This window comes from Anolis carolinensis, chromosome 1, assembly GCF_035594765.1.
Source record: "Anolis carolinensis isolate JA03-04 chromosome 1, rAnoCar3.1.pri, whole genome shotgun sequence".
NCBI classification, from domain to species: Eukaryota; Metazoa; Chordata; class Lepidosauria; order Squamata; family Dactyloidae; genus Anolis; species Anolis carolinensis.
In genome coordinates, this window is record NC_085841.1 from 180,403,928 (window position 1) to 180,431,597 (window position 27,670).

At 39.1% G+C, this 27,670-nt stretch overlaps 2 protein-coding genes across 2 annotated transcripts in view; both read right to left on the reverse strand.

The window, feature by feature from the left end:
• Nucleotides 1-27,670, reverse strand: part of spag16 (sperm associated antigen 16) — a 583,704-nt gene that overhangs the window by 391,923 nt on the left and 164,111 nt on the right. The window lies entirely within an intron of this gene.
• Nucleotides 123-8,791, reverse strand: LOC134293449 (uncharacterized). Its single transcript, XM_062960992.1, has one exon. It carries the CDS (start codon nt 5,867-5,869, stop codon nt 1,571-1,573), a length of 4,299 nt encoding a protein of 1,432 aa, XP_062817062.1. The 5' UTR covers nt 5,870-8,791; the 3' UTR covers nt 123-1,570.

A 27,670-nucleotide genomic window follows, 5' to 3' on the forward strand; every position in this document is an offset into this window, starting at 1 on the left:
AGGGAGATTTTTTTCACATGTGGTGGGGATGTAAGAAGGTAAAAAGGTTTTGGAAAATAATACAGAAGGAAATGGAGACCATACTACAAACAAAACTAACCCTAAAACCGGAATATTTTCTACTAGGACTAACGGACTTTTTCACGGATATAAACAATGAAAAATTGTTTATATATATGACAAGTGCAGCAAGAATCACGATTGCGAAACTCTGGAAAACAGCAGAAACGCCGTCATTAGAACAATGGCTTTTGAAACTGATGGATATAAAAAATATGGACACACTAACACAGATAATTTCAGTAAAAACAGACACAAAAACAGACTGGGACAAATTAAGTAAATATCTTAAGGAAAAAGAAAAGAAAACTGGAAACATGGAAGTAGAAACTGTTATGACACTCTGAGGTTCTTAGAAAAAGGATCGGGAAAGAATTTGGAAAAATAAGAATATAAATGTTGAGCAGGGGATCTGGAAGGGAATCCAGAGAGAGGAGGGAGGGTCGAGGGAAACCAGGGTTTTACAATTATATATATACATATATATATATATACACATATATATATGTATATATATATTCTCTTTTTTTCTTTTTTCCTTTTTTTTTCTTTTCTTTTCTCTCCCATTTATTGTTTGTTCGTTATTATTTTACTTTGTCCCCTTTGTATTATTCTACTTTGTAATGACATGCGACTCTCCTCTTTTATTGTATCACTATAACTATAAATAAAAGCATAAAAAAAAAACAAATAACAACAAATTTATTTGTACAAAGCTTAGTTGCGGGTTTGGTTGATTAACTTATATAACTCTAAATAGACAAGTGGCTTAATAACTCTATAACCGTAGACTTTGGTGTAAATCTTCTTCCACTTTCTTACTGATGTTACCAAATTGTAGCGAACCCTAACCACAGTCGAGTTCCTTCGTGGACAATGTCCCCACTACAATAAGACTAATAATTTGATCCAATACCGATCAAATCTCAGATCCCTAGATTTTTCCCCACTAGAGATCTTACTAGATTCCCTTTAGTCTGTCCTGACTAAAGGTTTCTGTGCCAGGCCTATCTTTTCAGTACTTTCTGACTGAACAAGCCTACAGCCATGCACACACACACCCTCTCCTTCTCTCCCACACACTCTTCTCTCTCAACTCCCAACTCTCAACTCCCAACTGAACTGGCTTCTCTTCTTTTTTTAAAAACCGCTCTCCTTTCCTTGGCTCCGCCCACTTCTCTCTCATGAGCTAACCAGCTTCATCTCCATGGCAACCCAACCACTGTGAAATGAAACAAAATGTCCGCTGCTTTACTCATGTTCCAAAATGGCTACTGTTAACTAAAACACAAATACACACTCCAACAGACAAAAATTAAACACAATAACTATGACTTCTCCACACCTTCCACCCAAAGAAGATTATTTTTGGCCATTTAGAATCCCAGAATGGGCAAAAATAATTTAAAAATTGCATAACAATATATATATATATATAAACACATTACTGTAACACAAACTTATTATGATTAAATACATTGAATAAACCATAAATAAAACCTTTAACTTTTCAAGACACTCTAGACAGTGCATCAGCAACAACATTTCTTTTACCTGTGACATGTTTGATTTCGTATGTGAAATCTTGTAATGACAAACTCCACCGTAACAGTTTATTATTTGTTCCTTTTACATTATCCAACCATTTCAATGGTGCATGGTCGGTTTGTAGGGTGAATTTCCTTCCCCATAAATAAGGTTTGAGTTTCCTTATTGACCAAATTATGGAGTAGCACTCCTTTTCAATGGTGGACATACTGCATTCGTGGGAATGCCACTTCTTACTTAAAAATAAAATAGGTCTGTCCTCACCTTCCTTATCAATTTGACTTAGGACAGCTCCTAACCCAATGTCAGACGCGTCGCAAGTCAAAATGAAGGGTTCATCGAAATCTGGGGCTTTCAAGACAGAATCTGATGTAATGGCCTGTTTCAACCGATCCATGGATGTTTGACAATTTGGAGTCCAGATTATTTTATTAGGGTTCTTCTTTTTGGTCAGGTCCGATAAAGGGGCTGCCAGATTACTAAAGGAGGGAATAAATTTTCGATAATATCCAGCCAATCCGAGGAATGATCTAACCTGTTTTTTCGTTTTGGGCACTGGCCACTGGTGAATAGCTTTCACTTTAGTAGGGTCTGGTCGAATACAACCTCCTCCTACTAAATGCCCTAAATATTTTGTGGTGTTTTTTCCCAATTTACATTTGGAAGCTTTGATGGTTAAGCCAGCTTCCTTTAATCTGCCCAATACTATATCCAAATGCTTTAGGTGATCCTCCCACGAATTGCTAAAAATTCCTATATCATCCATGTAGGCCACACAAAAGTTTCCTAGGCCACTAAGGACCTTGTCAACCAATCTTTGAAATGTTGCGGGGCTGTTTTTTAGTCCAAAAGGTAACACTGAGAATTCGTAAAGCCCACCTTGCGTACGAAATGCTGTCTTAGGCTGGTCTTGTGGTGCCATGGGCACTTGCCAGAATCCCTTAGTAAGGTCTATACTGCTGATAAACTGAGCTCTCCCGATCCTTTCCAATAGGTCATCCAATCGTGGCATTGGATATGTATCAGTTTGGGTCACCTTGTTCAGAAGTCGATAATCTATACAAAACCTAATAGTTTTATCTGGCTTCTGAACCAGCACAATAGGTGAAGCCCAGGGACTATTCGATGACACAATAATGCCCAGGTCCAACATCTCTTTCACCTCCCTCTCGATACACTCATTGATATTCCCAGTCACTCGGTACGGAGGGGAAGCTATAGGAGCTGCATCATTGGTATTAATTTGATGCTGTACCCCTTGGACCCTTCCTGGTAAATCAGAAAACATTTTACTATATTTATTTAAAACTCCCACAATCTCCTCCCGTTGAGATTGGGTTAACTCTTTACTTATATCTACTTGATCCAAATTTTTATATAGCTCTCGATCACCTTCCCAAAAAGTAAAGGGACCGGACTCATCTTCTGACACTACTATATACACATTAGCCGATCTCCAAACATAAGGTTTCAACATATTTACATGGACTCTCCTTTCGACATTTAATTGTTCATTATAGATGTCATAGTTCACTTGGTTGTGCTTCTTGGTGACTCTCCAGGGTCCTGACCAATCCATTTGAAGTTTGTTGGTTCTGTTAGGTGACAAAAACAGGACCTCATGTCCAATGTTGAAGTTTCTCGCCTTAGATGTTGCGTCGTAATAGTCTTTCTGCCGTTGTTGTGCTGCGGTCAGATGCTCATGTGTGATGTCCTTGGCTAACTGCATTGTTGACTGTAGATCTCGTAGATAATCAGCCACTGGAACCGGCTCTGCTGCTGGGCTCGCCTCCCAGTACTCCTTAACCAAATCTAACGGTCCTCGAGCCTTTCTTCCATACAACAGTTCGAAAGGGCTGTAGCCTGTACTATCCTGGGGGACTGATCTGTATGCAAATAATAGTTGTTGAAGCTTAATGTCCCAATCATGCGGTCTCTGTTGGCTATAAGACTTTATCATTTTAATTAGAGTCTTATTTAGATTTTCGACCAACCCATTTGTTTGTGGGTGGTAGGCCGTCGATGTAAGATGCCTGATGCCGCATAACTCAAGTAGTCTCTTCATAAGTTTCGATGTAAACTGGGTCCCTAAGTCAGATATTAATTCTTTGGGATATCCAGTTCTTCCCCAAATGGATAACAAAGCATTAGCTATGGTTGAGGTCTCGATGTTGGTGAGAGCTACTGCTTCCGGGTATCTTGTAGCATAGTCGATCATAGTTAGTATGTACTTATAACCCCTTTTGCTTGGTTTACAAAGAGGACCAACTATGTCGATTCCCACTCTGTAAAATGGCTCTCCAATTACAGGCATAGGGATTAGAGGAGCTTTGATCTTATCCCTCCCGGTACTCAGTCTTTGGCAGGTGTCACATGACCGGCAAAATTCTTTTATTTTCTGGAACATGCCAGGCCAATAAAAGTTCTTTGTAATTCTTTTAGTTGTTTTTCTGATACCCAAATGGCCTCCCTGAGGGCTATCATGTGCCACCCTCATGAGTTGTTCTCTGAATTTCTCTGGCACTACAATTTGGGTATGCACCTCTGACTCTCCTGCTGTCTTTAGACTTTTACTCTCTCTATATAGCACGCCATCTTTAGTAATGAATCTAGAGGGTTGTTCTTCTGCTGACTCTAGTGTATTCTCAGCTTGTTTAAACAAGGGTTTTAAGGTTTCATCTGCCTTTTGTTCTTGCAGAATTTCTCTAACTCCCTCTGTCTTGTTAACAATCTCAGTAATTATAGAACTGGATTCTGGATCCTCTCCTACATCCTGATGAATTGGCAAGCATATTGCTTCCTGAGTAGGGCCTTCGAAGTTATCTTCATCTTCCTCACATAACTTCTGCCAGTTCTTAACTTCCTTAGCCAGGTCGTTACCGATTAAACATTTATAAGGTATATCTGAACTGATGGCAAAGTCCCAAATTCCTTTCCAACCATTGTATTCAATTGGTAATGAAACTACCTGGGTTGGTATTACAGGACCTAAGCCTTTTAAATTAATTACTGAGGTAGGATGTTGATATTTCTGAGGTACTGCTTCTGGACGTATGATGCAAACATCCGACCCAGTATCCCTCCATCCCTGGATATTCTTACTGTCAACAGAAATATACTCTAAATAGTCTTCGGATGGTCTATTTGATAAAATAAACAAACATTGTTTCTCTTTGGGCACTACTTCAGGGCTGCTTTTAGACTTAGTATCTAATTCTGCCTTGGTTTCCACTGCTACTTTATTTACAAAGAAAGAAGTCTTGTCCTTTTTAAAAAGGTTACACTGATATCTTAAGTGTCCCAGCTTTCCACACTGAAAACACTTCATTTTCTCTTCAGGTTTGACTTGACCTGTTACCTCCTGCCTCCTCCAGGTGGTGTTTTCTCCTGCAGGCCCTCTCCCCTGCTGCGTTCGTACTTGGGAATGATAATATGGCAGCTTAAACTGCTTTTTATCACTTGGTCCCTCATCTTTCCTAAATCCTTCCTTCAGTGTGATCAATTGATCTACCATGACAGCCGCTTCCCCTGCTGTCGCTGGTCTTCGATCCTGCACTAGCCAACGATATTCTGAGGGCACCAGCTGAAATAATTGTTCTAATTTCATTAACTCCCTCAATTGTTGATAATTATCTACCTCAGATGTTCGCACCCAACTGTCAAAATATTGTGCTTGCTTGGATGCCACCTGAGCGAAACTTTGATTTCTTTCTCTCTTCAGTGTTCTGAATTTTAATCTATAAAACTCAGGTGTTAGTTGGAGTTTTTGCTGCACCTGTTGCTTGAATAATTTATAATCCCTATAGGTCTCCTCAGACATGTCCCCATAGATCTCTAAAAGTTTCCCGCTAATCTGAGGTCTCAAATAAATCATCCACTTCTCCTCACTAACTTCAAAATCCTTACAGCACCTTTCAAATGAAATTAAAAACTTTTCCACATCATCGTCTTTATTATACCTAGGGAATCTCTTCAGAATCATGTCTGATGCCTCAGCTCTAGAATTCCCTTCCTGGGTATTGATATGTGGTTGAGATAGTGTTAACCTCTGTTTTTCCAATTCAATCTCCAATCTTCTTAATTCCAACTCTCTCCTCAATTCTCTTTCTTTTTCTTTTTCTCTTTCCTCCATTTGTAACTTTCTCATCTCCAGTCTATATTTAAGAGTCATTTCTGACACTGGTGTTTGTTCAGAATCTGAACTCTCTTCCTGAAATGCACCTTCTTCTTCAGCAACCTTTTTCTGTCGTCTAGTGGCCATTTTTGTCAGATTTTACCTCACGGTTTTCTTCTATAAGCGATCTTAAGGCACTAAATCAGGGATGTTACACGAATTCCGCCGCTGCCACCAATGTGAAAAAAAGAGGTGTCAGACAGAGGGGAATCCTTACAGATCCCACCCCTATCACCAATTTGAAATGATGTAAACTAAACTTAAGTGTTACACTAAATCTCTATACGCTGCCACCAATTATATACTGTGTGTGTGATTTATTCAATTAACTGCCACCAATGTGAGGTTTTTTGAATTAATACTGATGAAACTTGGCTCCACAGACGCAAATGGAATGAGATGAGACAGATGTTAACAAATAACAACAAATTTATTTGTACAAAGCTTAGTTGCGGGTTTGGTTGATTAACTTATATAACTCTAAATAGACAAGTGGCTTAATAACTCTATAACCGTAGACTTTGGTGTAAATCTTCTTCCACTTTCTTACTGATGTTACCAAATTGTAGCGAACCCTAACCACAGTCGAGTTCCTTCGTGGACAATGTCCCCACTACAATAAGACTAATAATTTGATCCAATACCGATCAAATCTCAGATCCCTAGATTTTTCCCCACTAGAGATCTTACTAGATTCCCTTTAGTCTGTCCTGACTAAAGGTTTCTGTGCCAGGCCTATCTTTTCAGTACTTTCTGACTGAACAAGCCTACAGCCATGCACACACACACCCTCTCCTTCTCTCCCACACACTCTTCTCTCTCAACTCCCAACTCTCAACTCCCAACTGAACTGGCTTCTCTTCTTTTTTTAAAAACCGCTCTCCTTTCCTTGGCTCCGCCCACTTCTCTCTCATGAGCTAACCAGCTTCATCTCCATGGCAACCCAACCACTGTGAAATGAAACAAAATGTCCGCTGCTTTACTCATGTTCCAAAATGGCTACTGTTAACTAAAACACAAATACACACTCCAACAGACAAAAATTAAACACAATAACTATGACTTCTCCACAACTCGGCTCACTCCATATGGGGAGAGTGCTAGAAAAGGTGTCCTAGACATAGTTTGCCTCTCTTATCCCTGACTGGACTGCCATGTCCAGAGGGGTCACCATCTTGCAGCCAAAATAGAAAAATGAACTTTGGAATGTGGCACGTAAGGACACTGTTGGACAACAAAGAGGATGAATGCCTTAAATACAGGACTGCTATTATTGCAAGGGAGCTGATGCACTTTAACTAACCGATATAGCAGCACTTCAAGAAACCTGGAGAGCAGGAGAGAGAGAGCTGAAGGAAGAAAAAGTAGGCTACACCTTCTTCTGGAAAGGACTGCCTGAACAAGAACGAATAATACATGGAGTCGACTTTACTATCGGAAACAACCTGTTGAAGCATCTGTCCTAAGAAGGTCAAAATCACCCACCTAGGGAATTTTAATGCAAGAGTTGGATGAGACTTCGACCTGTGTTCAGGGACCATAGGAAAAGATAGGGTTGGAAACAGCAATGTAAATACGCATCCTGCTTCTCACCAAATGTGTGAAACACAACCTTGTCATCACCAACATGCTCTTCCACCAGAAAAACAAGCCCAAGACATCAAGAATGCGCGCACGGTCAAAGCACTGGCACTGCTTAAAATTTGATTGTGCTTTTCCTGCATGGCAGGGGGCTGGACTACATAGTTCATGTGGTCTCGTCCAACTCTATTATTCTATGAGTCTATGAATCTATGTAATTATATGTGCCAGAGACCACCACAATGTGCTTGTCACAAGAGCAATGACAGGTACTGATGATTGCTATACAGACCACAGGTTAATTTGATCCACAATGGCCATCATGATCATTCCCAAATGCAGACTCCATGGAAGAAAGATAAGACATAAAATGAACACCCAAGCCCTTCAAGAGCCCTCCAAATAAACCCTTCTCAAAAAAACAAAAACAAAAAAATACCCAAGAATCATTTACCCATAGAACACTCTGGAAATGTTGAGGAAGACCGAAACAAACTAAAGGCTTCTATCATTGCAGCCTGTAAAGAAACCATTGGATACCATACCAAGAAACATCAAGATTGGTTTGATGAAAATGATAATGAAATCCAACAAACAATCGATAAGAAAAGGACAACTTCTAAATATGTAACCTCAGCAGATGAAAGCCAAAACCATGATGACAACAGCATCTGTTATATAACTCCAATATGCTGATGATAATGTAGTCTGTGCTCATTCTGAAGACAAGCCACTCTTAACACCTTCTCTGAAGCATATGGAAAGCTTGGCCTCTCACTGAACATAGAGAAAACCAAAATGCTATTCAGCAGGCACCAACCAATCCCTCTGCAATGCCACAAATCCAGTTTAATGGTATAATGTTAGAAAATGCTGACCATTTCTGCTACCTTGGCAGCCACCTCTCCACAAAAGTGAACATCAACACTGCAATACAATACCATCTGAGCTCTACAAGTGCAGCATTTTTTCTAATAAAACAGAGTGTGTTTGGGTATCAGGAGATTTGTAGGGAAACGAAGATGCTTCTTTATAAAGCTATTGTCCTCCCGACCCTGTTATATGCCTGCGAAACGTGGCCCATATACAAACATCACTCTCAACTTCTGGAACGATTCCATCAGTGTTGCCTCTGAAAAATCCTGCAAATCTCTTGGGAAGACAGGCAGACAAATGTCAGCATGCTGGAAGAAGAAAAGAACAACAACACTGAAGGGATAATCCTTTACCATGAACTTTGCTGGACTGCCCATATTGTCTGAATGCACAATCACCATCTCTGAATGCAGTTACAGTGTTCCCTCGCAATCTTGCAGTTCGCTTTCCGCGGATTCGCTCTATTGTGGAATTTTAAAAATTATTTATTGATTTGTTTACCCACCCCATTGCTGATTTTAATAGTGGCGGGGGAAACTCCTACCCTCACTTCCGGGTTCGCCCCGGCGGCGGGCATTTTTGGGCACACGATTTCAGAGTCTCATGATAGCACCGGGTGCCTCGGAGGTGTGGCTTGCGCATGGGGCGCTCTCGCGAGACTCTGAAATTGCGCACCCAAAAATGGCCACCGCCAGGGCAAACCCGGAAGTGAGGGTAGGAGCCTCCTGTGCATCCCAAAGTGCTCGTGCCTTGGTCTGAGGTGGTGCTGGGGGTGGCACAAAAAGGTAGAGCAAGGTAGAGCCTCTGCTGCCACCCGCCTCCCTCTCTCTCACCCTCCCTCCTTTGCTCGCTCACTCACTTACTGGGTGGAACAGCCTTCCTTCTTCCCTGGCTTCAGGAGCAAAGGCAGCCAGGGCAACATGGCAGCCACAAAACAAGGGGCCTGCCAGCGCTGATAAGAAAGGCTTTACTCCCTCCAGGGTTTGCAAGGGGAAAAAGGCCACTTAATTATTAAAATAATGTTTATATATTAAAATAAATATAGTGCCGCTACTTCGTGGTTTCAGTTTTCGCAGGCAGGCCTGGAACCTAACCCCCGCGAAAAGTGAGGGAGCACTGTACTATATTCTCAAGAATGGAAAATGGAATGTTTGCAGATAGCAAAAGAGATTTAAATACAGGCTTAAAGATAACCCTAAAAACTCTGGCATACACACTGAGAACTGGGAAGCCTTGGCCCTCAAGATTTCTAACTGGAGGTCAGTTGTTACCAAAAATGCTGTGGAATTTGAGGAGGCACGAATGGAGGGCAAAAGGGAGAAATGTGTCAAGAGGAAGGCATGTCAAGCCACCCCTTCTCAGGACCACCTTTCATCTGGAAACCAATGTCCTCACTGTGAATGAAGATGCAGATCAAGAATAGATCTCTACAGTCACCTACGGACCCATCACTAAGACCCTGCACTTGGAAAGCAGTCATACTCAGCCACGAGTGAGAGCCTATGATGAATGATAGCCCATCCGTTGCAATGGTGTAAATGAATGTTCTTTGTTTTTTTCAAGACAGTACTTGGTTTGTGTCATTTATATGTTGGACTGTCTTTCATCTTCCCAAGTCTATAGGGCAAAAGCTGTTACACAGTAACCAGAAATCCAATAGGTAATTTCCCCCTCAGTGTGTCTCAAAACACCACTGATAAATCACTCCTGCTTTAAAGATCATAAACTAAGTTAGAATGGTCCAACCCTTAAATAGAGATAGATACAACCTTCCTTTCCTGCATACATGTCCACCAGTGGAGTATGATAAATGAGTTCCTAAGTGCTGCTTTTGCAAGTTCTGTCACACAGTAAAGATGTCATTCTTCAAAAATTTTAGATCTGTTATTTTATGAAAAGTAATGCAATTTTATTAGGCATAATTAAAACTCTTATTCAAGATTCTCTTTTTGTATCAGATATCTAAGTGGCTCAATGGTCTTATACTATATTATGTCTCCGAACAATGAATAAAAGCAGAAAAATTATGAACACAATTGAATTTGGAATTCCTGATATCTGTGCTCTGTTCCACCAGAAAGGGATATATTACATGACTTTGGAGGAATTGTTGTTTTTTAAAAGTTGCTTGTACTCTTTATTCCTCTATTACACAGCGATTGTTAACAGCATTTAGGTTTTTTTGACATGTCATAGCAAAACACAATTTGTCCAACAGTTTTTCTCCAGAGTGTAGACCTACAGTCAGAAAGTGTGGTTTTCTGTAGGGACTGTCTGGATACCATCAATCCATTTATAGGCTCACTATCTGTAATATTAACTTGCTATAAATGAGGAAACATACACTGGGTCATATTTACAACGGAACTACTAAAATCAATCAAAATAGGCACAAGTATATAAGGTTTCATTGATTTCAATAGGTCTACTTCAAGTATGACAAAGTCTTGATAAAATCCATATTTCTCTAGCAATATTTTTTTTGATCCAAGTATTTCCAGCTAAATAGAATACACTATTGAACACAAGCATGCTTTACATATTATGTAAAAAAAACACCCCAGGGCAGACTTGGGATGCATTGGAAATAAACAGCTGTCCCACTATTTGTTGGCTCTATAAAACATGCCTGATATTTAAATAGGGCTACTGCAATTACACTTTTCAATAGGGAATATTTTAATACCAGATCTCACACCTCCACTTCAATTTAAGAAACCACAAAATAATGTTAACAAACTAATCAGGACAATGGCATAGTATTACCTCAGTAACACAAAAACCAAGCAAAATCAAAATAGGAAAATGCTGAACAGACTATCAGTGAGTCCTGCCAATATATCACTATGACTGGCTATGCTGTTTCTTCATCTAAACACTGAAAGGGAACTCAAGACCACTCACTTCTGCAATGTCATATTTATTATCACACTAGGCATGCAGTTACACAACTGAAAATTTTTATCAAGGAGAGACCCCAAGGGTCCTACACTGAACAATAAAGTTTTGTCCCACTTGCAACTAAAATTTGATTTGATTCCATTTATATAAGTCTTTCACCCATGGCTGTAAAGCAAGTTGGCTTCCAGCCATGTAGTATTACAGGGAATTAAACATACAATTAAAAACGGTGACATTGTATAATGCAGAACCGGGTGTAGTAGCATCAAAATTTTACTTCTGATTCCCTCCATCCCCAGTGATTACTTTTCAAGTAAGCAAAGTTACCCATGCCATTTCTGTACACTTGGAACATTATAAAAACCTGAAACTACTCAATAACAGAAAAAATGCACATCAATAAAATATGAAATAGTCATAAACATCCAAAAGAATTATAAACATCACTAAAGCTGCCTAGTAGACTTTTAATAAATATGGAATTTATAAATAACCATGAAGTAAAAAAAAATGGGCAACAGGAATCTAGCTGGAGACCCAATTGGCAACGAAACTACAGTAGTGCCATTTCCATGGTTTCCATGGTCTTCAGAACCTCATGAATTTTATCCATATTTTGCATATGATTTACTTAATTTAAATTATTGTATATACTATTTTACTATTTTAACCATTAATATGTTTCCGAGACCAGCTGATGAATAATTTTTCCTATATTTCTCAAGAAGAAACAACTGATAGTTAGGAGCAGAACCACTGTTAACAGTGGAGTCTCTGAATGACAGTATTAAAAACGGCTAGAGGTCACTATAGCATTTTAGAACCATTTATTAATTAGATGTTCCATTAATAGTTGACAGATGATTGAAAAAGTGACAAATCATTGAATAATTTCAAGGTTTAATATGTACAACTCCACTTAAATTTTCCTTAGATAAAATCTGCCGGGATTTCCAGTTAATTAAGTATAAGTTATTTTCACATTCCTATGATTCTTATGGTTGATAGGGAGGGCTCCTGGAGACATTTCTCACACACAATTTCTTATCACAAAGCAGAATGAACAGAATACTTTGTTACTCTAATATGCCAAGACTGGCCATATCATGCTGCTAGACCATGAGATTTACAAACCTACCCAATTTACAATTATTGTTTTTTTTAAAAAAAAAAAACTGCTGCTATATGATTGCTGAGGATAGCTATAAAATTACTACTTTAAAAAAAACTAGCAATTTGAGCTTAACATTTTGGGTTGAAGTTTCCAGTTTCCAAAGGCAGCTCCACATTTTTTGTGTGTGTCAGGAGCAACTTGAGAAACTGCAAGTTGCTTCTGGTGTGAGAGAATTGGCCATCTGCAAGGACGTTGCCCGGGGGACGCTCGGATTTTTTTGATGTTTTTTACCATCCTTGTGGGAGGCTTCTCTCATGTCCCCGCATAGAGCTGGAGCTGATAGAGGGAGCTCATCCGCGCTCTCCCCGGGTGGGATTCGAACCTGGCAGCTTTCAGATCAGCAACCCAACCTTCAAGTCACAAGGCTTTAACCCACTACTCCACCGGGGGCTCCACATATAGTGTATCACTGTAACCAATACAGGAGGTATGTGTCTAGATCAGATATCTCAGGAACAGGTACAACTGGTACACTAGCTTTTAATATTTGATTTCAGGCACAAGTGTGAATTTAATCTTTCTGCCACAACTGTACCATCACCTTTGGTTTGTGTGCCATATATCATACAAGTATGGAAATAATATGTGAAAAATAGTCAAAGAACATGCTTTTCAATGCTGTAAAATACTGCCAAGATTAATATTGGACTGACAAGAATCTTCAGGAGTTATCATTTGCAAAATTCATACGTGCTTGTTTAGCTCAGAAAATAACATTACCTACAGAGTATGAAAAACATTACTTCAATGAAGAAATATTAATTACTACAGAAGGGTTATATTTCTCTGTGTAGTTATTGGTGATTTTTTCTGCATAAAATTCACACTGAATTGGTGAATTTTCTGCATGAAAACATTATTTTTTACACAAAAATGCAGTTTTCTGCACAAGACAACCACGAGCAAATTTTCTGCAGAATAAGTTCGAAATTGTAAATAGCTTTTGCAAACTGCATTATTTTCAAATAGTTTCTCAAAATGGGAAGAAAATTCTGAATTTTTTTATTGCGACCTTTGAGAAAAAACTTAGTGAAAAATAACATCCCAGGGTTTCTTTAGAGTTCAAGTCTGGGGATGGGTAGATGTCAAATTAATTATTTATAAGTCCTTGGGGGTCTTTTGGCTGAAGAGCAGGATCCAAATAATATAAACAAACAATACTTTAATAGCTTTCCCTGTGCAGACATTCTCCACTGTTGAAACCTGGGCCTGCAAGCACAGCATGGGTTCAGGAGTAAAGAAAAGCTACAAATCTGAGATTTGGGGGTATATAACCCCATTCACCATAGGCTGAATCTTTATTCTAGAGCTACATTTTGAATGTCCAGGAATAGCTATGTCTTGTATGAATTAAGCTGATGTTTGTCTTCTGTCATCCAGTCCATCACTGACAGCAGATACCAGTTTAATACTGAAACAGCTTAGTTGGAATTGAATATAAAGATAAAATAAAGATACAATAACCTTTCCAAATACTAGTCAGCATCTCCCAGTGATTTCTAGTATATAAACAGCACAGGAGGGAAAATTAAGCTCTGAAGAATCTATAAGCCAACAGATCAAGCAGAAATCCCACAGCATTCTCTTCTAAACACATTCCTTCAAAGTTTGGAGATCATGTAGAAGCATTGTTACCAGGCTGAACCCCATAGAGGCATCCCAGGATACCCCTGTAAATTGTATCAAAACAGATTAGATGCCCAGCAAAATACAGCCCTCCTGTCCAGTTCCCAGCATAGCTCAACTACCAAGGTAATAAACACTATATCTGTTCCTTAACCATTCTAGATTAAATTGGTCTAGATACTCAATTTCTGGAGCCCCCGGTGGTGCAGCGGATTAAACCGCTGAGTTGATGAACTTGCTGATTGAAAGGCTAGCGGTTCGCAACCAGGGAGTGAGGTGATCTCCCACTGTTAGCCCAAGCTTCTGCCAACCTAGTAGTTCAAAAACATGCCAATTTGAGTCGATCAATAGGTACCGCCTCGGTGGGAAGGTAATGGCACTCCATGCAGTCATGCTGGCCACATGATCTTGGAGGAGTCTATGGACAATGCCGGCTCTTCGGCTTAGAAATGGAGATGTGCATCAACCCCCAGAGTCGAACATGACTGGACTTCATGTCAGGGGAAAACTTTTACCTTTATCTTACTCAATTTCATTTAAGATTTGTATCTGGACGATTTGGATGGTGCTCTGCCAACATACGAATAAAGGCATACTGGAGTGGTGTCTGGTGTTCAAGGAGGCTTCATATCAGTGGATCCTTTTAGATAGATTAGACCTATTCCCTACCCATTCTTCCAGACTCTCTCTGACTTCTTTTATTAACAAGAAAGGGCATGAAATTAGTATGCAATGCATATGGTGGGTTTTACCACTATAATATTTTTGTCCACATCCTTATGTTGCACTAATTGAGATATATGCAACACCACCAACAGGAACAAGACTACATGCAATGGGACAGGATAAATTACAACATCCAATTCAGAGAGGATCTGAACATTTTGTCAGCAAAGTGTCATACAAAATTGTCGCAGAACACTGCCAAGTGATATATGTTTTGGTTTTGAGGAGCAGTGTCTAGAAAGTTCCAACTACTTAGGACAGCTTGCAAGAGTCTTAAGGTTCATAACATTAAATCAGTGTGATAATATGATATTGACCAAGTTACTGCCCATAGCACATGTCTAATGCTGAGGATTTCTTCAAAGTTCTGATCTCATGCTTAAAATCACAGTAACTTTACAATATGCAATAGTTGAAAAGTCTTATATGCAGACTTTCCAACTATTGCAGACTTTTTAAAAAATGGAGCAAGAATTCATGAATAGTTTCTAACACATTCGGTATCAATAAAGGCCATAGCATTTCTGTATGTGTCTGTTTCTGCTTGGTGCTGACAATTTGACAGACTATCTGACAGAGGTACCTTCCTACCTGTCAAAACATTAACCATCTGGCACCAAAGGAACCCAATGCATGTTATCAGATTCCTGACACAAATATCCGAAAGATTTCACCTATACTAGATATCAACGTTCTCTTTATTTTCCCTCAGAGAAGTGAGAACCTGAAAAAATCATTTTCATTATATATTCACGCTTTATGTATCAATCAACAAAATTGAGAAAACCACCTTAATAATAATAATCATCATCATCATAACACTTTATTTATATTCTGCCCTTCTCCCCATGGGGAGACTGGATTACAGTGTGTGTATATGTATGTGTGTGTGTGTGTGTATGTATGTATGTATGTATGTGTATATATATATATATATATATATATATATATATATATATATATATATACACATACACACACACACACACACACACACACACACACAGATACAGATACAGATGCAGATACAGGCAAACATTCAATACACATACAGAGATAAAGGCAAAGGATTCTCCTTTCATTTCTGGCTCTTGGGAGGCGGTGCTCATCTCTGGCTCGGGGGGGGGGGGGCACAATATTCTTCTCAATTTCCAAGCTGAGTAGCCTGTGTTGTCATCTCCTGTTCGTGTGATCAGCATGATTGCTTGGAGCATCTTTATGCCTTTTCCACCGAAGTGGTACCTATTTATCTACTCACATTTGCATGCTTTTGAACTGCTAGGTTAGTAGGAGCTAAGGCTAACAGTAGAAGCTCACCCCATCCTACTGATTCAAACTGCCAACCTTCCGATCAGCAGTTCAGCAGCACAAGGGTTTAACCCATTCTGCCACTGCGGCCTTTAAGTAGTTTTCAGAGTGGTTTATGAAAACAAAACAAAATACATATAAAACACAAACAGCAGAATTAATGTTTAAAATGTATTCTATATGTCTGGATCAGTAGCATAGGCCCAGGCTAGCCTGTTTGGAGACATAAATGATTGTCTTTCTGATAATCATCTGCCTGACTTTTTGCAGAAAGTTGAGGAAAGTCTCCAAAGATGGCTTCAACTTATACGATGATGTGAGATGATAATTTTTTCCAGGTATGTGGGTCCTAAGTCAGGCCACACTTTGAAAAGAAGTGTATCATTATAAATTACCCAAAGGAATTCAAATTGGCTACATAAAGTTTGAGCTTCCAGCAGGCAGCTAAGAATGCAGTGTTTTCTGTGGCCTTTGGTTCCCAAGATCAGGATTGTCCCTTGATACTGTTGTAAATGTATTTTTAAAATTGACTTTTAAAAAACATGGTTTCAATTTATTTTTATAGGATTTCACATCGATTGCACAACATCTCAGGGGTTCAGGTGAGATGAGAGGCAACAAGCAAACATTTTAATCAGTAAATAAATAATAAGCAAAACATGCTATGAGAGCCTGTAAAGGTTTCAGAACTGGTGCAACACTGAATACTGAAAATAAAATATGTTCTCACCAACCAGTTCCTTTCAGCAGCAATGTTAATGCATTTGGTGCTAGTGGTGAGAATGACCTTTCTGAATAGACTGCAGAGATATAATTCCTCACTAAATTTCTTCTCAAGGGAAGACATGAGTAATTTTAGAAATCCCCGCTGAAAGAAAGACTTTGAAAACCACACAGTTTTAAAATCCATTTGTGATTTAGGACTTCTTCTGCACAAAAATCAAGGGGGTTCGTTCACATAGGAACATTATTTTCTATGCAGAAAATAATATTCAAATGCTAAAAAACTGTTTTCTACATGAAAACCAAATGCAAATGGCACAGTATAAGTCTCCAGTTTTTGTTTTCTTTTTTTTAGTATACAATATTATTCTCAGAGTGGAGAAAAAACAAAAAAAAATCATGTGAAAAACAACTATGCAAGATTTTTGCATAGAATAAGTCCACATGCAAAACATGTGTCAGAGGTTTTTTGGACAATTTTTCAAATATCTTCAAGCATTATTTCTATCCCTAGCAAAGATGGCCCCACATAAAATCCATGGTGATCACTAGTTTTACATATTTCCAGAGTACTGTTAGCTATGGATAGGTTATCTTTGTTCAGCAAATGCTGCTGCTAAAGTGACTATATCTACAGTCTAAAATTAATACAGTTTGATACCATTTTAACTGCCATGACTCAAATGGATCCTGGGAAGGAGCAATGCATTTGGAGCTGAGGATGAGGGATATCTTAGGATGCATCTATACTTTAGAATGCTTGCCGTTTTGACACCACTTTAATATCCAGGGCTCAGCGCTATGGAGTTACAGATGTTATAGTTCTTTAGCCTTCTTTACCAAAGAAGGCTGGTGTTTCATCAAATTATAGTTTCTGTACTGAGATCGTAATGGCTTCCTTACTAACGGAAGCAGAAATGCTAGTCCTATCCCCACTGCCTAAACTTAGGCCCCTTCTACATTGTCATATAAAATCCAGATTATCTGCTTTGAACTGGATTATATGGCAGTGTAGACTCATATAATCCAGTTCAAAGCAAATAATGTGGATTATCTGATTTGATAATCTGGATTATATGGCAGTGTAGAAGGGGTTCCAGTGACTCCTTACATGCCATTATTGACAACACAGAAGTAGTTTTGGGTTGCTCCAATCACTGATGAGAATTTGGCAGTGGGAAATAGAAATGAGAGAAACCACTGAATAAATAGGCTTTGGGAGGACTCGCACAGCCTTTGGATTGTCCTCCACCAGCGTTTTAATTACACTTATCTTTTGTTTCCAAAGTATATACATTATTTCAGTATTATCATAAATGAAATTGTTACAAATCTATATATATATATAAGAGTGATGGCATCAGGGCAACGGACAAAACAACAAAACTACAGGCCCCCCAACCTCGAAATTTGACAATACAACCCATCATTCACGGCTCTAGGTTGATACAACAAAAAGAAAAGTAAAATAAAGTCCTAATTACAGGGAGAGGAATAATAGTTTTTATCCAATTGCTGCCAGTTTGAAGGCTAAGCTCCGCCCACTTGGTCTCCTAGCAACCTCCTCAGCCCAGGGGACTGGCACAGTTAGGCCTCACTTAGGCCTCTTCCACAGATTATCAGATTTTAACTGAATTATATGGCAGTGTAGACTCAAGGCCCTTCCACACAGCTATATAACCCATTTAGAATCTTATATTATCTGCTTTGAACTGGATTATCTTGACTCCACACTGCCATATAATCCACTTCAGTGCACATACTAAACATAAAGACAACCATACAACAGACATTCAATACCACCACTACCTCAACAATTTCTCACCAACACCACCAGACAACGCCACAGCAACGCGTGGCCGGGCACAGCTAGTGGTTTATTAAAATGTTAAAAAAAAACCCACAGGTTGGAATCTAGCTAAGCCACTTCTTGAAATATATAAAGTATAATGCTGCCATAAATATTATGCAGGGCACATTTAAGGATGGCAGAGAATAAAAAATGCATTAAAATAAAATAGAATAGATGCAGCCTGTTAGCAATACTTCAGTCAACAAAGCTCATTGCATTAGAGTGGAATTTCACTTTCCTCAAATTATGGAATGGGGACTTGAGTTGACAGATATTTTTTTTTCCTGGCTGAAATTTAGATTTTGACACATATCACACTTGGTATAAGAAACCCTTGAAGAGATGAGTTCTTGATCGCAAAAACTGAATGGGATTTTTGAAGGCTTTGCTGCCACCACTTTCTACCTATTTACTATGTAAGGAAAGGACCAAAGGAAAGGTGCTTCATTACTTGAAATATGCGGCATCTCAAAATAATAATGCTGATATTCTTTCATATTACTCAAATCCTTGGTGTAGCAGCTTAATCATTGTGACAAATCAGGCCCCATTATATTTTGACTATGTGGCACAAGGAAAGAGATGAATTGCTTTCCAACAAGAATGATTGTATGTTGTTCTTTAGCAGATCTTCCTAAGTGATGTATCTGTGCCTCTAGAAAGGTCTCTTTTGTGTAATATGACATCAGAGAAATCTTTAAGTCACTTCTTAATGTGATGAATGATTTGCTAAGTTGAACACAGTGATATGTTGTATGCACACACAGCTACATTACATACTCTGGGTTGTGACAAGACAGGGGGAAATCAATTCAGGAAAATCTTGTGGACTTACTATTTAATCAGGCTGATGTATACCAACAGAGTGCCCAAATTCAGAGTAAAGTTTGGAATGATATTATTATCAATTAGGGATTTAAAATAATGTATTAAATGTGATGAAAAGTACAGTTTGTACAAAGGGTTGTATTTTAATGGTTTCACTTAACCTCACTCCATAAAATACCGTATTCTACTGCATAACAATCACACTTTCCCCAATTTTTTCATAAAAAATGGTGTGCGACTATTCCATGAGGAAAAAAAATATGTTGGATTTTTAAAACAACTTCTGAAAGAGGAAGAGGAGGAGAGATGATAAAGCCTCAAATAAACACCTCTGTTTCTGTTAGTTGTTGTTTTTTGACTGTAGGATCATTTGGGACTGATTTTCCCTTCCTTTCTTCTTGCTCTGAAGGCAAGACAGTTTGAAAACAAGGGGTCTATGAGAAGGCCAAAAAACCATGCCATTTCTGGACCCATATTTGGCTGCCCGCCAGGAAATTTCCAAAATTGGGAGAGGGAAACTACCATTCTTTGATCCAGTAGCTGGAAGTTGCATTTACATTCAGGGAAGATCCGGCTCATTGGCAACAATGGGGGAACTTGTGAGGCTCCTGTTTCCATCATTTTGATGGCTATTGGGATGAAAATGGTCACACTTGGAAGACACATTTACAACTGCAAGCCCCCCAAGTTTCAGAACATTTGGGTAATCCGCTGATATTTAGGAAAAAAATTAAGTTTCTACAAATTAAATGTCTTTTAAAAAACCCAAAAGAGTTACAAAAGAACATGAGTGGAACAGCATTCCTGCCAACTTTTAGAAAGATACACTCATCCAACAATTTTTAGGAATGTTTTTAAAGTTTTACAAATAAAAACAATTATTATTATTATACTGTTCCTATAGCTTTTGAATTTATTATCTCTTTCTACATTGTTGTCAACAATATATAATGATGATGTCTTCATCCACAAGCACTCAAGCAGCATGTTATGCTGGTGCAGGACAGAAAACAGAAGTTAGAAGGTAGGACTGGGGAGGATTGAAATTGAAATAATATTCTACCTATGGTGATTCAAGGAGTCAGGCTATCCATCCCTTCCCTAAACCTATCCCACACTCAGCCAAACTAAAGCAAAAAATGGTAAAAAATATTTAAACGAACACACAAAAATGCTGTTTTTAAACTCACAACCCCCTCCCAAACACATGCCTACACAGACCTCCCTAGCAAAATTAGTAAAATAAAAGAAGGACTATAAAGAAGACATTAATCAAGAAAATTTAATGATATAATGCAGAAGAAAAAGATTGGCATTCTTAAAAAGTGATCCTAAGCTGCGATGGTACTGAGATAGAACACAGAGCTAGTGAGCATAGAATATTATCTCACTCAAATGCCACAGAAAAATGGAGGAGCTTGCCCTGGTACATATAGACCAGCTTTGCAAAAAGACACATCATCCACTTTCTTCTTCTGGTTGGTTTTGGCAAGACTAATGGGGGGGGAAAAACACATGCAACTGCTCTTGACAATCACGGAGCAGCCAAATCTCCTGTATGTAGTGGAAAGATCTGGCACGATGTGGTCTGTTCTGGCTAAGCCTTCAGCTGCCCAGTCCGTTTTCAGCTATCTGGCTGACAGATAGCTTTTCCTGAATCCTGTATTGCGAAACAGAATCATGCACACCCCTATTGAAAACTACAAAATTGCGGTCTCTAAAGCTCCACTCATTCCTCCTCCCTCCTTCTTCTATGGCAAAGTAATTTATAAAACCTGAAAAGGAGTTATGTGGAGAAAGGAGGAAAGAGGGAAGATCCAAATTCCAAAGAATTCAATTTCAGGTTTTTAAGACTGCCTTACCTCCAAGAAAAGAGATAGGAGAAAAGAATAGAGCTCCAGAGATTTCAATTTTATAGTTTTTCGACTGCTTTGTCTTCAGAGAAAGAAGGAAGAAAGAAAGTGAGAATCAGTCTCAAATGGAGTGCAACCATTATGCAAGGAAAACAAAAGCACAACTTTTGGCACCCAGAAAATAGGTGTGTGACTGTTATGAGGTGGTAACTAACTATTATGCAATCAAATATGGTATTCCGTTCCACCTGGAAGTATGAGCCTCTCCTGGGCCCGAGGAAGGTGGGCCATTGCCTTTCCAGGGCCCATAGAAGAGCCTGGAAAGAAACATGCCAAGTGTGCTTGACAGTGGTGTGCTTCTCCCCCTTCTCTGGGCCCAAGGAAAGCGGGATGCTGCATTCCCGTGCCCAAAGAAGAGCCAAGGAGAGAAAGATGCCATTGCCAAGTATGCTTGAAAGAGGCATGTTCTCTCCCTTCTCTGGGCTCCAGGAAGGCAGGCTGCTGCCCTCTTGGGGCCCAGAGAAAAGCTGGGGAGAGAAACATACAATTGCCAAGCATGCTTGCAACCCTTGCAGCCAACCCACAAAGCGGCCCAGGGCAAAAAAAAAATTGCCTATGCCTGTACTATACTCATTCCAGTTCCCCCCCCCCCTTTCTTGTTTTCTCTCCCTCTCTCTCTTTTAATGAAGCCAAACATACCAGGAATAAAAATCACACAAAATCAGTTTACCCAAAGTTCCTCAAAGAGGACAAGAGGAAAGCAGGCAGCAATCTCCGAAAGCTGACAAGAACACGAGGCTCAGAGGCACGGAGGCTGCTCCCTTGAAGCCCTAAAGCCCTGTCCCTCTGGCACTAGCTCTTAACACGAAATGCTGCTCTTATGTCAAAGAAACCCAGGCTGAGTGATAGCTCTTAACTCAAAATACTCTTAAGTTGGGACACTCTGAAGTCAAGGTTCCACTGTACTTCTATCTTCTGCCAACACAGCAAATCCAATATTAATTGCATGAACGAAAAAATAAAACTCAACATTACCTAAAAAAAAGCTACACTTACCTCAAAAAACCCCCCACCAACATAGATAATTTCAAATTGCAAATGAAATCATATTGTTATTCCTCAATTAAAGCATTATAGTCTATTTTTTCTTTGAAGTTTCACAATGGTAATTATTGCATGCATGGCTGAGCCCTTCAATTACTTATAACAGAATTTAGCATGTTCTTCTCAAAGCTAAAAACGTATGAAAATCTAATGTTGTGGTATTAGTGTAAAAGATGCATATGTGGGTTAGGGTCCAACCAAAAGTCAGTTGTCCTTAGCCTAAGGAACATATAAATGCCTTTATATTTTACCCTTGTGTCCCCAGAAAAGCTACTGTTATGTGAGAACAGAAGAAATAAAAAGGAAGACCTAGCAATAGCACACTAATTTCAGAGGCAACAGATGATATGAGCATTAAATATATATTTTTGCATTTGTGTATAGGTCCCGGCCATAGGAGTATTCTTGGTTTTCCATCCAAAGTCCAAGTCACAATAGTCCAGATCACAAAGAAAGCCCTCCTTATGGGCCCTGCCTTTTATGCAATTTATAAGCTTATTTGCCATAATTTACTACAATGCAACATGAGCAAGTTGGTTGGGTTATCTGGCATAAATTGTGGCATTGTTCTAAACTGCTGAAATTTCGAAAGGCAGTTGTAGAAAAGTGGAGATTGTCTAGACTGGAGAAACTGCAGGAGAAGCTGGTTGCCATCCCTCCACTGAAAGATTGTCTGGACTTTATAACCAGTGCATGACAAGCAGGAATTCTACAGTTTAGGATTTCCCTATCAAAATATGCCAGGCATTTCTTGTACCTGTTGAAAGCACCAGAGCTCTGCCAGCATAAGGTTACAACAGTGTCTCAAAACTGTTTACATAATAAAATTGTGTCCCCAATTGCCAGCAAAAATGTTAAAAATGAAGAGGAAATTATTTTAATGGAAAAATATACTGCTGCTGTCACAGTTAAGTAAATGTTTCTGTTTTTATATAAAATCCCATGCTATGAGCTGAGTCAGCTATATGGGAATTTTAAAGCATTCTTGAAAGCAGCTGTAAGCAAGAGCCCCCAGCAACAGAACAAGTAATTGAAATGTTATTGCTAACAAAAATATAAATTTACTAAAAGATACAATGTCTAAGCAGATGCTATCAATCTGCTATTCATCGCAATTGCATTTTCATGCTATTATACACATACATTATAAGTTATTAATGTACATGACTTGGATCAATCTATCTGCGTGTGCAAATAAAAGGAAATCAACCTATAGAATAAGAAGTGCTTTTCCCTGCTTCCAGTTGCAGGCTATTAAGAACTGCTAAAACCCCCTTTTATGATATGAAGCAGATAGAGGCAATCTCACAGTAATACTTTATAAACCTGGATACTCCTGGCCTTGAATACTTCCAGGCAGGTGTAGCTTGAAGAGCATCCCTTTAGCACTTAGGCCATGGCTGTGCAGCAAGATCACAATTTTAGCATACCAGACTTTCTCTTTGGCAATATGCCTCCACTAATTTTCTAGTTCTACCTTTTAGTTTGCTCTGACTCTTAGCTTGTTCACTAGTCTTGGCCTTCTAGTTTGTCTCCCAATCTGAACTCTTCAGTCCTGACTCACTCCAGACTGCTACCTATGGCTCTGGCCTGACACAACCTTCCATATTGCACTGCATCAATAACAGTAATGCCAATTAGACATAAGGGGCTATAGATGAATGGTTCTTGGGGATGAAAATTTAGTAAATATAAATATGAAATCTCCCTCACTTCGAAAAAGAAGATGTATAGTCTTGGTATAGTCAAGTATTCAGGTTTGTTACTTGAAGCTAGGTGGTTTCATTTGCATGTACGATCTTTTACAAGCATTCCAAGCAGGGTGAGTTGAACATGGGATGAGATTTTTTTAGAAATCCTGATCAGAATGACAAACAGGACGGAGCAGCCATATTATTCCACCAATATGAACAAAGGTATCTGTCTGCCTTTACCTATCAAACTTGCAGTCATTCCCTCCCAAATCCCAAATCAGATCTTGCCTCCCTGATAAACTGGGCGGCGGGGAAGGGGGGTGTTGGAGGGCACCATAGATCTAGGACACTTCTCTGCCCACATCTTCTTACTTCCCAAATATTTACAGAGGAGGAAACATACTAGGACTAATCTAAACATTATGTTACATATTAAAGACATTTTTGTTTTTGTTTTTCAGATCACAATAGTGATGACATTGTCATTCCCTGTTAATAACTATACTTATGCCTAAAAAGAGATGCAATCTAATTCATATCAGACTGATCTAGAATAGGTAATGGTTCTCACTGATGTAGAATGCTTTTCTGGAGAAGGAGGAGAGTATTTAAAGTTTTACGAAGTTCACATGATGATGAGATCTCCTGACTATATGATAGCTTATAGATTTGCCTCAGGACAGCAGAAATACTCACTTAGCCAATGACAAGAGACAAACTCTTCCTTCATGTATGTAAATGTCATGTCACCTCATCACAAAGGGCACTTTTCGGCAGCATACGATGACTCAACCCTATGGACCTATGACCTATGGAGCCCACCAGCTTTCATCAAATGACACCGGTGGGGCTCTGTGGGTGATGTAGGGCAGAGCTGGTGCACAGAAGGCTTCCCGTGTTGCCATAGGAATCCATGGGGAAAGCCGCATGATTGACACTTCCCCCCATGGGGTCCACCCAGCTGGATCATAAGCCAGGTGAAGTGGGTTGTGGGCACCACGTTTCCCACACCCCCTGACGATGTGGGTTGATTCTAGTGGCCGTGTGACAAGGTTGTTAGAATGCAGGTGTTTACTAAAATATCTGTATGGTTTATTGTGAAATCTTGTTGTACTTTCCAGGGACTTTAAATAAAAAATAGATATTCAGAAGGACATGTGCTTCCCTGCTTTCTTTATAAGATTCCACCATCATACTTCTGACCCACCATATTAAGAGCACCATTTTCCTTTCCCCCTTTTTTAAATAACTGTAAGAAATTCCAGATTCCCTTCTCCCTACACCTTTTTTCTGCAGTAATTCCACATCTATTTAATTTTTCCAGCATCAATTAATACAGCATTCACACACTCATTTGTACATATGGCTTAAGCTTGAACTAAATGGGGTGTCTGGGAGGAAGAAGGGATTACTTTTTGGAATGTGCAAAACCATGACAGTAAAGTCAGAGGTCCCCACCTCTCTCTTAACAGCATTTTCTTTTGATTTCTTACATAGCTGGTCTGCCCTTTTCCACAGTAAAAGACTAATTTATTGTGACTGACAGCAAGTGAGAATATTAACATGGGTGCTTCGTTCTTTGTATCTCACAATTTAATTAAAGGTGTGTATTTCCAAGACCAACTACTAGCCTTCTGACAACCTCCTTAAATACATACTTCCCCTGCTTCTCCTGTTTTTCCCCCATCTTGTCTTGCATCAGTTCCTAGAAAAGAACACACAGTCATGCAAGAGCTTGGGAATAGGAAAGGAAATGCAATGTGGCATGAGAGATATGAAACTTTTTTAGGAGAGTGATATACTGGATTATATTCAATGGGAGTATAATCCACATGAGCCTTCTGTGTAATTCAGTATAAAACATCATTTATAGGTCGGACATAAAAATTAAAATAATGTATTTTTGGAAAAAGTAAACCAATGGGAAAATGGTGTTGACCATACCCAGCTGTGTGTGTGTATATATATATATATAAATATAAAACCTAAAGAAACGTGAAAAAGGACTTATCAAAGCCTTTAAGTAAAAAATAATACCACATACATAATACCGAAGCCAGAATCAGAGAGAAACTTGGCTCTCTAGACTTGATTTCTGAAATGCTGTGTCAGCAGAGCTAATGATAAGGGATTATGAGATTTGTCCAAAACAATCTGAGAACCAAACATTTCCCATCCCAATATAGATGCTGGGGAAACAGAATGAAATGTAACAGATGGAAGCCAGTGTGATGTAGAGGTTTAAACATTGGACTTTGACTTTGGAGATCAGTGTTCAAATCCTGATTGGCCATGGAAACCCATTGGGTGACTTTGGGTAAGTCAGACACTATCAGCCTCAGGTGAAGGCAATAGTGAATCTATTCCGAGTAAACCTTGGCAAGAACACTCTTTGTGTTTGTTTCGAAATGGCTTGAAGGCACACATCAATTATTATTAGAGTAGTAAAACTCCCGTGATTTTCCATTCAAATGCTTTATTTCTTTATTTAGATGAACTACAAACTGTCTGAAACAGTTTTCAAACCAGAGATTGTTTTTAAGGGAAACCTCATTAGTTAAACATAAAACTAAGTGTTATGGTTTTGCTTTCAGATGTAATCAAAACAAAATACTCAGATTTCTAACCCAGAGAGCCAGAGTTATGGATGAAAAATAGTTTTAGGTATATAAAACTGATGGAAGAAAATAATGAAATGGTCTCAGACAGGTGCCCCCAAATTACAGCCTGTGGTCACATGAGGCCCCTTGAAGGCATTTATCTGGCCCCTGTGGCAGTGGCTCCCTCTTCCTCCTACAAGGAAGGTGCGTGCAGCCACCGGCTTTCCTGCCTCCTCCCCTCCCCTGCAAAAGACTTTAGAGCCTTTTCTGCCTCCCTCTTGCTGCACGAGCCTTTCCCGCCTCCTCTCTTGCCCTGTGCCTGCCTTCCAAAGCTTCGCTTGTGTTTATAAAGGTATTTTAATTATTATTTAATTAATTAATAATTATTAAGAGGTGCTTTGCTTGTGCTTCTGGTGCACAAAGACAGAAGGAAGTTGGACTAAATGGCCAAAGGGGTCTCTTTCAACCCTTTTTATTATTTTTATCATTATTATTACTAACACTGAGGCTGGGTGGCCATCTGTCAGAGGTGCTTTGTTTGTCCTTTCGGTGGACAAAGGCAGGAGGGGGCTGGACTAATTGGCCCAAGGGGTATCTTCCAACCCTCTTCATTAATTATTATTAGTAGAAGTACTACTACTAGTAGTATTAACATTGAGGCTGGGTGGCCATCTGTCAGAGGTGCTTTGCTTGTGATTTTGGTGCACAAAGGCAGAAGGGGTTTGGACTAAATGGCCCAAGGGATCTCTTCCAACCCTCTTTATGATTATGATTATGATTAACATTGAGGCTGTATTTGTTACTGTTTTTTTTTACTTCAAAATAAGATATGTGCAGTGTGCATAGGAATTTGTTCATAGTTTTTTCTAAACTATAGTCCAGCCCTCCAACAGTCTGAGGGACCGTGAACTGGCCCCCTATTTTAAAAGTTTGGGTACCCCTGGTCTAGGAAAATGAATAGGCCAAAACAACAATTTATATGCTTCTTATATTATCAGAAAGCAAAAGAAGTTACTGGTGTCATCCATTCAATTGCTACATT